The sequence below is a fragment of the Schistocerca piceifrons genome, chromosome 5, assembly GCF_021461385.2.
Source record: "Schistocerca piceifrons isolate TAMUIC-IGC-003096 chromosome 5, iqSchPice1.1, whole genome shotgun sequence".
NCBI classification, from domain to species: domain Eukaryota; kingdom Metazoa; phylum Arthropoda; class Insecta; order Orthoptera; family Acrididae; genus Schistocerca; species Schistocerca piceifrons.
This window is the reverse complement of record NC_060142.1, coordinates 82,469,984-82,482,779: the sequence shown is the minus strand read 5'-3', so window position 1 is coordinate 82,482,779 and position 12,796 is coordinate 82,469,984. Positions and strand designations below refer to the sequence as shown.

The following is a 12,796-nucleotide window of genomic DNA, read 5'->3' as shown; positions in this document are numbered from 1 at the left end:
ATAGAGTTTGAAAGACTTCTTGATAGGCAACTCCTTCTTCTCTACAGATGAACATCTTAACAGGGACTGTTAGATTTCCATTTTGGCAGCACTTGGTCACAACAGTCCAAAATGAGATATTTTGTTTTCTACCGGGTAACAATGATGCTGAAACTGTTTCAATGTTGAAACCAGCTTTTAAGTGCATAACTATGTTTCATTCTCACAGCAGTACTTCCAGTTTACTGTAACGTGTTCACATATTTTGACAATATCTCGAAAATCAGAGCAGTAAGTATTACGAGGGAAAAAAAGGAATGACATCGCCGTGGGCGGAGCTTGTGTAGTACGCATTTCTGCCGCTAGGCGTGTGTAGCGCAACTCAACTCATTGCCAGTTCAGTGCCGCCTGTGTTGTCGATCTGGCTTGTTCTGCGTGCCCGCAGTGACTGTTTTAGCTAGCGTTGTTTTGTTCTTGTTTCGTTTTTTATGATGGCAAGTTTAAGTGAACAACGTGTACCTCTGAAATTTTGTTTCCTACCGGGTAACAATGCTGCTGAAACTGTTTTAATGTTGAAACCAGCTTACCAAGATGACGCTATGGGAAAAACTCAAGTGTACAAGTGGTTTGGTCGATTTAAAAATGGCGACCTGTCGACTGATGAAAAACCTCTTTCTGAACGTCCATCAACTGCCCGAATCGACGAAAATATTGAAAAAAATTCGACAGCCTGTACTCACAGACCATTTTCAGAAGATTGCGCAATAGTGTTCGTCAAAAAAGACCCGATTTGTGGCAGACAGGAGACTCGTTCTTCCACAACGACAACGCACCTGCACACACAGTCATCTCTGTTAAGACAGTTTTTGGCTAAAAATGGCATAGTTCCGCTGTCCCACACATTTAGTCGCCTGACCTGGCTCCGAGTCACTTTATTATTTCCACGCATGAGAAGGGGCATGAAAGGACACTGATTGGACAACATTGAAAAATTCGACAAAGAAACCAGGTAGAAGCTGCAGGCCGTTTCTAAAGATAACTACTAAGAATGTTGATGGTGTTAGGACAGCAACCAGCCACAAATTTACTTCCAGTTCCTTTATTCAAAGAGTACCGTTACTGGTTTCGAATCGTAGTGATTCATCTTCAGACGGTTTACACGCTTTCCTTATGCCATGTGGTGTGTTTTTTTACAGATTAATTGTCCCAAAATATAGATAATTATAAGCACGCCATACACAGATGGTTGCGTTACAGATTTTCGTTGCATGTGACTTACGTGAAAGTCGGTTTGGAGTGTTTGTTTTCATAACATTCGTCCAACAGATGTGAATACATTCCCACTGCATTCTTATTGTTGCACACGTAAATTTTTCTCACTGAACACTTTAGATTTGTCACTGAGAAGATTTCTACCGTGCACCACATATTTTGATACATACAAAGAGCTTACAAACATATGAGTATCAAAGATGCTATGATATATCGTAACATTTAAAGATGTCCTATGTTTGGAAAGGATCATATATTCACTTACGCAACTGAAATGCCTTTTACACTAATACAGAGACATTGATTTTTTCAGTTGATACTGTTACATTAATTATAAAGTTGTTTTTTTGTACTGTATAGGTAAACTAGTACATTATTTAATTACATTTAGCATCATGAGAATTATTGTAACATATAAATTTGTTACTTGATCTGCAGATAGCCGTACTTACATTATTTGCTTTGGAGGTTGGAAAGGCTTGTTAGCTAACTCTGTTTGTTCATTAAGGATATAGTCTGGGGTGCTGTTTTTGTGTGTGTGTATTTCTATTTCTTCTAATATATTCATAGTGGCACCTTTTTCTGCTAGATGTAAAATTTTTAAGTTGTTCTCAATGTTTCCCACTGAATGCTTTTCTTCAGCAATATGGGCTGCAAATGCAGATTTGTTCAAATTACCAAATCTTAAAGCAACAGAATCAACTGAAAAAATCAATGTCTCTGTGCTAGTGTAAAAGGCATTTCAGATGCGTAAGCGAATATATGATCCTTTCCAAACATAGGACATCTTTAAATGTTACGATATATCATAGCATCTTTGATACTCATATGTTTGTAAGCTCTTTGTATGTATCAAAACATGTGGTGCGTGGTAGAAATCTTTTCGGTGACAAATCTAAAATGTTCAGTGAGAAAAATTTACGTGTGCAACAATAAGAATGCAGTGGGAATGTATTCACATCTGTTGACAAATGTTGTGAAAACAAACACTCCAAACCGACTTTCACGTAAGTCACATGCAACAAAAATCTGTAGCGCAACCATCTGTGTATGGCGTGCTTATAATTATCTATATTTTAGGACAATTAATCTGTAAAAAAAAAAAAAACACACCACATGTCATAAGGAAAGCGTGTAAACTGGCTGAAGATGAATCACTACGATTCGAAACCGGTAACGGTACCCTTTGAATAAAGGAACTGAAAGTAAATTTGTGGCTGGTTGCTGTCCTAACACCATCAACATTTGTCTTCGAATAACAGCCACGGTCTCCATCATGTCATCACATGACAAAATTGCATACTACAAAGAATGTTTCGGGCAGTGGAAGCACCGGTGGGAAAAATGTATCAGTTATAATGGCAAGCATTCTGAAGGAGGTTGTCTTGTAAACAATTCGACAATATATAGCTTTTAAAAAATAATTCCTGTTTTTTTGCGTAACCCCTCGTTTTTTTGTTTTTATGTTATGCTTTCTGACATGTTCCACATCCACGAGAATCTCTCTGGAACGGAAACTGAATCTAATCTCCACGAAATCGGTCGGTCCGTCGGCCGACCGACCGATAAATTGGTTCGTGTGTAGGGAGGGGCGTTTAGTCCAAGTGTGGTGTGGGGAACGCCCTGATGGGAGCGCTAGCCAGCAGAGCGATTGCTTGTGCTTGTGCTTGTACTTGCCTCTCGATGAGGTCGAGGCGCAGCTGTCGGCCGTGCGGCAGCGTGACGAGCTCGAGTCCGCAGGCGATGCCGAGCCCGAGGTCTGCAGCGTCGAGCAGCAGCGAGAGGTCGACGCGCGTCAAATGGGCCGCCAGCACGCGCGGGCCCGTCTCCTGCAGCTGCCGCCGCACCGCCTGCGCATGCGCACAAAAACGCCCGCGTCACCCTCAGAGGTCCGTAGCCGTTAAAGGCCCCGTACACGATCAAACAGTTTGTCAAACTGCACACTGTTTGCCATACAGTTGGCCGTGTACGGTGCTGTTTGACGTGTTTGTCAAGCATAGAACGTGTTTGCGAGATAATTTTGATTACTGAAAAGTTGGACGAGGTGGCGGACGTTGCTTTTGTCGAATTTTCGTCCCACATGTATAGAGAAAATTTATTTTTTACAATTTATCTCACTGTATGGTGAGAACTATGCAAACTACGATCATGGATGAAAACAAAACAGCGCCGAAAATTACCAAAATGGTAGAGGTATCACATCCTTCCCAGCCACATCTTACGCAGGAAGAGGTTATGAACGAAATCAACAGTTTATGGATGACGGAGAAACGGGGGTGCAATGAAATAAAAGAATTGGAAGTTCTCCAGTTGTTCTACATACGATGTAGGCTATATGTACGAGGGTAACCCCAAAAGTAAGATCTCAACAGAACTCTGTTTGTGTGGCAGTTGGTCACACTGTAGTGCTTCACGCGCTGTGTGTAAACATGCGCACGCCGCGCTGAGGTTCTCAGTCTTGGCTTTTTAGCCGTTGAGAATGGAGCTCCCGTTGGATGTTATCGCCAAGTGCGCACTGCGGCCGATTGAAATCCATCGCCAATTGACGGAAGTGTAAGGTGAGTCGTGCTTCGATGTCAAAAATGTTCGTAATTGGTGTAGAGTGTTTGCAGCTGGTCGGACCGAAATTCACGACGAACAAAGGAGCGGGAGACCGTCAATTTCTGAGGAGACAGTGTTAAAGGTTGAGAAAAGCATGCCTGAAGAGCGGCGGATCACCCTGGATGATCTTTGCACGCTGGTTCCTGAGGTTTCCCAAAGCACCCTCACAGAATTTTAACGGGAAAGTGTATGGCACTTTTGAGAGAGAATTGTGAATGTGCAGTTACGGGCCACTACTGACTTAAGAATGGAATATTGTCCTAGTCAGCAAAAACGTTTTCTATTGGGGAGAGATCTGGCGACCTTGCTGGACAAGGTAAGATTCGGCAAGCACGAAGAGAAGCAGCAGAACTCTCGCCTTGTGTGGGCTGGCATGTATCATCTTGCTGAAACGTAAGCCCAGAATCGTTTGCCATGAATGGCAGCAAAACAGGGTGCAGAATATCGTCGACATACTGGTGTGCTGTAAGGCTGCGGCGGATGACAACCAAAGGGGTCCTGCTATGAAATGGAATGGCACCCCTCACTATCAGTCCTAGATGCCGAACAGTATAGCGGGCGACAGCCAGGTTGGTGTCCTTGATGTCCGGGGAGTCTTGAGACACGACTTTGGCCTAGAATCTCACTGACTGGAGTAGAAATGTCTTCAGTGATGAACCCTGCTTCGAACTGAATCCCAATGGCCAGCAGTTCTGTTTGAAAGGTATGACGGAGACTAGAGAGCATTAGTGTATTAGCACCAGCCTGTTTAACCGAGAGGTTACGTGCTTGCCTCCCATGCAGTGGGCCTGGCTATCGTTCCCGGCCAGGTTGCAGATTTTCTCCGCTCGTGGAGTGGGTGTTGTGTTTTACTCATCATCACCGACATGCGACATGTAAGTCGCCCAATGTGGCGTCACCTGAAATAAAACTTGCAGCCTGGTGGCCGCCCTCGCCCGGAAGGGGCCTCCCAGCCAACAATGCCATACGATCATTTCATTTCATTTTACTAGGCCTGGCATCGCGCATGAAGGGCGTGTAGAGTCACATTCTGAGTGTTCACTGTGAAGAATGAGGCCGTGTACTGGTATGAGACTGCGTTATCAGCACCTGACACAGCTTGAAAGCACCCACATTGTGAATCTCCATTTCGCTGGCTGGTCGAATCGTGCAATATCCAGGTTTGTGGGGCATTCGAATGTGACAGTGACTCTATGTTGGACCGTACGGGTATATGTGGGCAAAGATACTTGTCTTCAAGGTTCTAGTCTACAATGTCCGACTCCCATAAGGTAGTATCACCACACTGTACACCAAGCACGACTTTGTGTCATTCTACACCATTGCTCTGATATTAGCACCAGTCAGACTAGGGAATTACCATCCCATGCGTAGACTGCCGGTAACACCACAACACAACCGGTCTAACCGAGAGAGGTGTTGCAGTGATTGACACGCTGGACTCGCTTTCGGGACAATGACTGTTAAGATCCAAATATGGCCATCCACTATTAGGTTTTCTGTGATATCCCTGAATAGTTCCAGGCAAAGGTCAGTATGGTTCCTTTGAAAAGGGCAAGGTCAGTTTCCTTCCCCATTGTTTTGGAACCCAAGCTTGTGCTCTGTCTCCAACAGTCGCGATGTTGACGGGATGTTGTACTCTACTTAAACCCTACCTTCGCAACCGGATTACCCACCTCATCTCTGAGCTGGCGGGATTCGGGACACAGACAATGATTTCAACATACCACTACAACAAGAGTTTTCAGCTGACTGACTGACAAGGGAGTGATCTACTGCCAGCACCTAGCCCTTGAATGCAGTGATGCCAACTTCGTCGAAAAAAAAAATCATTTTCTGCATCAGAGTCTCGGCACTCTCTATTTTCTGAGCATGTCTCGTATGTATACCAGCAATCTTCTCTTATATATAAAAGGCAATGTCCCGACCAACTCACTCCCTCACTCCCTGACTCATCATCGTCCAGCTCAATCATCGTTCAGCTCAATCATCGTTCAGCTCAAATCGCTAATGACAGAATGGATGGGTGTTAATCTGGTACTGTAGGCGTCGTTGAAGAAGTGATTTTTCGAAATTCCACCCCTAAAGGAGTGAAATACGGTATGAAACGTTTTTTGAAAAATGTCGTTATTAAGGCACTTTTGAAGCCAGACATATGAAAATTGGTATTTGGTTTCTCTGTCAGAAATAAAGAAATACGTGTTTCAGCGTTTCTGGAAATTCAGCACCTATAGGGGTGAAATGTTTTCGAAAATGTTTCATTGTGGAATCATATTTAAAGCTAAATCTACAAAAACTGGTATTTAGGTTCTCTGTTAGAAATTAAACAATACGTGTGCCACTATCTTTTGGAAATTCAACTCCTTAGGGGTGAAATACACGGCCGAAATTTTTAAGAAAATATTTCGTTATGTTAAGAACAATTTTTAAAGCTAAATCTATGAAAATTTGTATTTCACTTCTGGGTTAGATATAAAAAAATACAGTACTGGCCATTAAAATTGGTACACTAAGAAGAAATGCAGATGACAAACGGGTATTCATTGTTCGTTCGTTGTTGATACACCATCGCAGACGCTCTTGTCCGTGAAGCATCGTCAAGGGTAACCGCAGCCACGGTCTCCGAGCTTATAGTCCATGCTGCTGCAAACGTCGTGGAACTGTTTGTGCAGATGGTTGTTGTCTTGCAAACGTCCCGATTTGTTGACTCAGGGATCGAGACATGACTGCACGATCCGTTACAGCCATGCAGATAAGATGCACGAGGCCGTTGGGATCCAGCACGGCGTTCCGTATTACCCTCCTGAACCCACCGATTGCATATTCTGCTAACAGTCATTGGATCTCGACCAACGCGAGCAGCAGTGTCGCGATAGGATAAACAGCAATCGCGATAGGCTACAATCCGACCTTCATCAAAGTCGGAAACGTGACGGTACGCATTTCTCCTTCTTACACGAGGCATCACAACAACGTTTCACCAAGCAACGCCGGTGAACTGCTGTTTGTGTATGAGAAATCGCTTGGAAACTTTCATCGTGTCAGCCCGTTATAGGTGTCGCCACCGGCGCCAACCTTGTGTGAATGCTCTGAAATGCTAATAATTTGCATATCGTAGCATCTTCTTCCTGTCCGTTAAATTTGGCGTCTGTAGAACGTCATCTTCGTGGTGTAGGAATTTTAATGGCCAGTAGTGTGTGTGTCAGGAGATGAGTTCTATTGAAATATCACCACATAAATCTTGTACTCCAGCTACCAGAATCGTTTTTCAGTGAGAAGTACACATGAGCAAAAGGCCTTGCTTCTGTGACGTTAATTGGCGTCAAAAGTTTGGAAGATGTTGTAACTTGTGAACAACATAAAAATTCGGTTAAATAAAAAGAAAAAGGTCTGTGCAGACTACGGGAGCAAAGTACCGGAAGCTAAGCTAGTAAATGAGTAAGAAGGAAATAAAGGAAGAGAGAGGATGGTGGTAAGAGGTGTGCGAGGTGGAGAGAGAGGAGCGCGCGCGCCGTACCTGCAGGGCGGACGGGTCGAGCGGCTTGTTCTCGATGACGGGCAGCAGCAGCGTGGAGGCGCTCTCCAGGTCGAAGGCGGACGGCGGCTCCGGCTCGGGCACGGACAGCAGCAGCGAGTCCTCGGCGGCCGAGTCGTACTCGGTGCGGTAGCGCGGGTTCTTGATCACGACGCCGCGGTGCTGCGCCTGCGAGCAGTCGGTGGCGTCGGCCGCCGAGCTCTGCGCCGAGTCGCCCGACCCGTTGCCGGAGTCCGAGCCAGACGCGTGGTACGACGACACGCGCTGCAGGCTCGCCGCCGCCTGCGCAACGCACACGCCGCTCCGCTCTACACACGCTGCGCTCTGAACATCTTACACACAACACTTAACGACACTGAGGGTTGCGATGATCCTTTCCATGCATTTGTCAAGCAGTTAAAAAAATTCGTGTTGCTCCCTGGTGACCAGCCTTTTCGAAACAAGGTGTTTCGACAGTGTACCTTGGCAATATCTTCACGTGAAACCTCTAGAATGATCGTCTTTGCTACATTGCGCTTCCTTTGTACTCAGGAGACGTTCGTTTCACTCGACTCCGTAATATTTCTGGATTCTATTGTATTGAATTGTATGTTAACCGGGGACCTAGAAACGACGGAGAGGCTCCGTCCCCGCCGAAGCCGCAGTGGTCCACAACCCCACGACGACTACCGCAGTCCACTTCACCCCTCCGCCGCGCCACACCGAACCCAGGGTTATTGTGCGGTTCGGCCCCCGGTCGAACCCCCAGGGAACGTCTCACACCAGACGAGTGTAACCCCTGTGTTTGCGTGCTAGAGTAATGGTGGTGTACCCGTACGTGGAGAAATTGTTTGCGCAGCAATCGCCGACATAGTGTAGCTGAGGCGGAATAAGGGGAACCAGGCCGCATTCGCCGAGGCAGATGGAAAACCACCTAAAAACTATCCACAGACAAGCCGGTTCACCGGACCTCGACACAAATCCGCCGGCCGGATTCGTGCCGGGGACCAGGCGCTCCTTCCCACTCCGGAAAGCCGTGCGTTAGACCGCACGACCAACCGGGCGGGCCCTGTTTCTGGCTTAGTCAGCCATCATATTAGGCTCCAAGAAGCTGTTCCCAGAGCCCTGGAGATGCAAGAAGTATATAGATGACGAAATGTGGTGTGAGGTACCTTTGACAGATGTTAGATTCGGTACCATTCCAGTGAGAAAGACCGCCTGCATAGTGCTACTGCTCTGTGATTGCCTACTGTGTTCGGAGCAAGGGCGCCAAAACGTTAAAGTATAGTTATTATTATTAGTTAAACTACTCATTGGAATGACTTCACTATTTAATATAAATATCTCTCAACAACTGACTATCAATCAGTTCTTTTAGAATTATTAAAAACAATTTAAATCAAAAACAAAAGACTGACGAAATTGCAGACGAAACACTTCGGAAGCGTTCCGGTCACGCCTTTTCTGGTATGGCGCGCGCGAAGTGTTTCGGACTGTTCGTCACTCTGGATTAGGCAGCAGAGAAGAACAGACATGTTGCCTGTCGTAGGATGTGTTTCCAATTTTTATTTAAGTTTCTGTTCGTCACTCTGGATTAGGCAGTCGAAGAGAACAGACATGTCATCTGTCGCAGGATGTGTTTGCCAGTATTCAGTATCGAAAGATTCACTCCGGTAGTCATGAGGCACAGACACGTGCCACAAATAGTGTAAAGATACATTTTCGTAAACATTGTGTTTGATCATGTACTTTGTTGTATTATGATCATGTAGTCTTCTCGTGTGGCTATATGAAAATACGCGAATGGCATCCCAAAGAAGTGATACATTATTTCAGAACAGAACCTCACTTCAAGTCAGTTTCAGCCTCAAGATACAGAACCTACGAACTGCTGCTGTTTTCTGCGCTGGGGACATCAACTTGAAGACAGCAGGTTAGTGAACTATAACAGAACCTTCGTATTCCACACAGTGCAGTGGAAACAACTAGGCGCCTCACGTGTACTGCATGCACAGAACAAATGTGCTCAGTGAGACGTCATCTGCAGTAGTGCAGAGGAGGTAAAGGAGGATGATCGTTATTAACACCAACAATCGATACATTCTTCCTTTCTTGCCGTAACTCTTCCCGTGGAGTGACTTCAAAATGATTTGTCTTGCGTATAATCGATTAGAGCACTAAAATGGATAGCACTTGACAAATGAAGGAGGAGGTACTATACTGGATTCAATTATTTCGTTATTTTCGTATTATAAGTTGTGTGTTATGATAGTACTATGTTCAAGGGAACGGAACGTTGCAGATTTATCAAAAACACGTCGCTCTTGGTACGATTTGTTATAGTTCAGTCTCAGTTAATGATACATCGGTCATTATGTTCAAAAGTTGCATGAATTCACCGTAGCGTAGTGTATAGAGGTATGCAGTTAGCGAATATACGGAAGTAGGTTAGTGTCTTACTATATATTAATTCCCCTCCCCCTCCCCACCCTTTTCGCATTTTAAAAAATTCTGTAACTTTCTTATTAATTTAATAAAGGGCAAATACAATGTTTCTTGTTTTACCATCCATACACGTTTCGGAGAAGTCTCTCCATCTTCAGTGGGGTTTATTGATAATCGTGTTATTACATACTGGTGTCCACAAATCTGTTTGGCATCTGCAGCACAGCTTCAATTATTCCCTTCCACTATGTCATTTTTTGCAGGTCTAGTGTTTTCGTGCTGCTACAGGGTGTCTGAGTGGAGTTTCCTCAGACAAACTGTTTCACTCATGAGTGTGTGTTACGATGCAGAAACTTTTCCGAAACATGTATGGCTAGCAAAACAAGAAAAATTGTGTTTTCTCAAGGCGGAACCAGATTTCCTTGTTACATATTAAGAGCAAACACAGACAAAGAATGAGCCTCGACCACAAAATGATTACATAATAACAGGCGCGATAAAAGTTCCCCATTTGAGGCCGCTGCTACAGCTTATATACAACATTGCGCGACTTCGATGCAGGTATATAAGTACCGACATGTAGCCAAGGAATTAAGTGTGGCATTTCTGCGTTTCCGACGTGCATGCGGCAAAAGCGGGATGTTAGCTATGATGTCGTTATTACCAAATGCGTCCAAACAGGATCAACGTTCTTTTCTTAACCACCGAAGGACAAACATCGCTAGACATCAATAGGTGAACAAATAATGTCTATGGGGCAGCATGTCTGTCGAAATTCATCGTTATGGAATGGTGCACCAAGTTTCGTACTGGTCGCGGTCTGACAGAAGACGGCGTTCGATCTGTGAGGCAGCCTCTTCATTACAGACAAGTGGGAGGCACTCGAACACCCGACCTATAGTCCTGATCTCCCTCCATTCGATTATCACATCTTCGGTCCCTTCAAAAAGGCCTTGAACGGTCAGTCATTCCTGTCGACGAGGATGTGCATCAGGCAGTTATGGACTACTTCATGTAAAACGGGACGGTGTTTAATCAAACGGCAATTTTTGCCTGATTGGCATACCGATTTTGGACTGTACGGCCTTCACCCCCTTTAACAAGTGAGTCAGCTACGCCTTCCGATGTCGTTTTATGCAACCCGCAATGTTTTATCTAGCCTTCAAAAGCCACGCGCGGGATTTTTATATTCTCTCCCTCGCTACGCGTAAGCTATTAGTCCTACAGAAAAAATGAACGTGACCTTTCTGTAGGAAACGTAACGCAGTTAAATTTTGTATAGGAGTACGTTATCACTCGAGTTATTCAAGGAAATGTGCAAAAGTGACCTGTAAACGCACCTCGACCCCCACACTCGTTCCTTACCAGTCAGATTTCTAATATGTTGTTCATAGTACTCCCTCCTACCACTGTACAAAAATTTCCAACTGCACGAACTTCTTCCGATGTTCGAGCAATTTTGGTCTCTATTGAGTAGGGGATATTACACCACCAGCATATTCGCCTATTTCGTTGACATTATCAGTTTAAATGTGCCCATTAGAGTAATGAAAGAAAAACTTGTTTTGTAAACGTCACGCCAAAACTAATTACGTTGACCATTCGACTCAAACTTAACCCTTACAAGCACAGTAGTTTCAATGTCAGAAGGCCTGACGAATACAATGGTGTAACTGTTTGTTTTATGCTGTAAAAATTCACAAAATCGTACGGTAAAATTGACGCAAACGTCAATTCTATAATTTATAAATGCTCGATTAAGCCGGTGTCGTAATAAGGCCATACAGTGAAGACGAAAGAAGGTCGAATATGGGAAACAATTCGTGCAGTCGCGAATTTTTGTACAGTGGTAGGAGGGACTGCCACGAGCAACATCTAGGAATCCTGACCAGTGGGAGCTGAGTATAAGGGTGTGGGTGGGCTTGAAGGTCACTTTCGTACGATTTTCTTGATTAACTCGAAAATTACGGCCTCTAGCAAAAATGTATCCCAGTACAAAATTGAACTACATTAAATTTCCTACAAAAAGGTCCTGTTCATTTTTACTGTAGAACTAGCAGTTTGCGCATAGCGAGAGACAGAATACTAAAAGCTCGCGCGTGAGGCCAGATATAACATTACGGGTTGCATAAAAGCGACAGCAACAACCGTAGGAGCAGCTGAATCACGCTGTATGTTGTGCAATATTCGATGTTATTTACGTGTAACAGAGCACTCTCTCGCGGGTGAGTTTCTTCGATTTTGTGACTTTACTCTCATTAAAAAGAAAAGCAATAACGTATGTATTCTTGCTGGACACAAATATTTGGCTATTTTTTCCGAATATGTTGCGATTTCCGCGGGTGTGAATATTTTTTTCCGAATATGTTGCAATTTCCGCGGGTGTGGTTAAGCAAGGACCTAAGTGCACAGCTTACATTTTTCAAATAACTTCCGGGAATTCATCCAGGTAACACTTCCAGCGACCGCCGATATTTCGGCGGGAGAACACCCCGCCATTTTCAAGGCAAACTGCAACGGACAGACGACGTACATGCAAATTTAAAACTTCGGTTATCGGACTGATGCAGTAAAGATAACACACACTGGACACTATTGTCACCAAAGATGACCAGAGTCAGAGATAGCGATAGTGAGACTACGAACTCTCAGGTGAGGTTGCATTGACTCTGTCCCTCTGTTTTTTGACATGGGAGAGAGCCGGATTCCAAACAGAGTTTAAACAAAAACCTCCATCCCTGTTAACGAGGTTGCTCGCTAATTTAATGTAAACTGCCTCCTTAGTAACACTGTCCCAATAGCTGTACGTGCATGCCAATATCTCGGTGTTATTGTATAACATGGGGTGACCAGTATCCAAGCAATGTTCGGCAATAGCAGATCTACTTGGCTGTTGTAATCGTGTGTGCCGTTTATGCTCAGTACATCGGTTTGACGAATATACGCCATGCCGCAGCTACAAGGAATGCGATATACACGCGCCTT

The 12,796-nt window shown here is 44.5% G+C and overlaps 1 protein-coding gene across 1 annotated transcript in view; it reads right to left on the bottom strand.

Moving 5' to 3' along the window:
- LOC124798755 (breast cancer anti-estrogen resistance protein 3 homolog) overlaps positions 1-12,796 on the bottom strand; it is a 227,174-nt gene that overhangs the window by 46,191 nt on the left and 168,187 nt on the right. Inside the window, exons 9-10 of the mRNA XM_047262283.1 lie at positions 7,370-7,669; positions 2,929-3,101 (exon numbers count right to left, since the gene is read on the bottom strand). Of these exons, the coding sequence (XP_047118239.1) occupies positions 2,929-3,101; positions 7,370-7,669 (473 nt within the window). The remainder of the gene's footprint in view (positions 1-2,928; positions 3,102-7,369; positions 7,670-12,796) is intronic.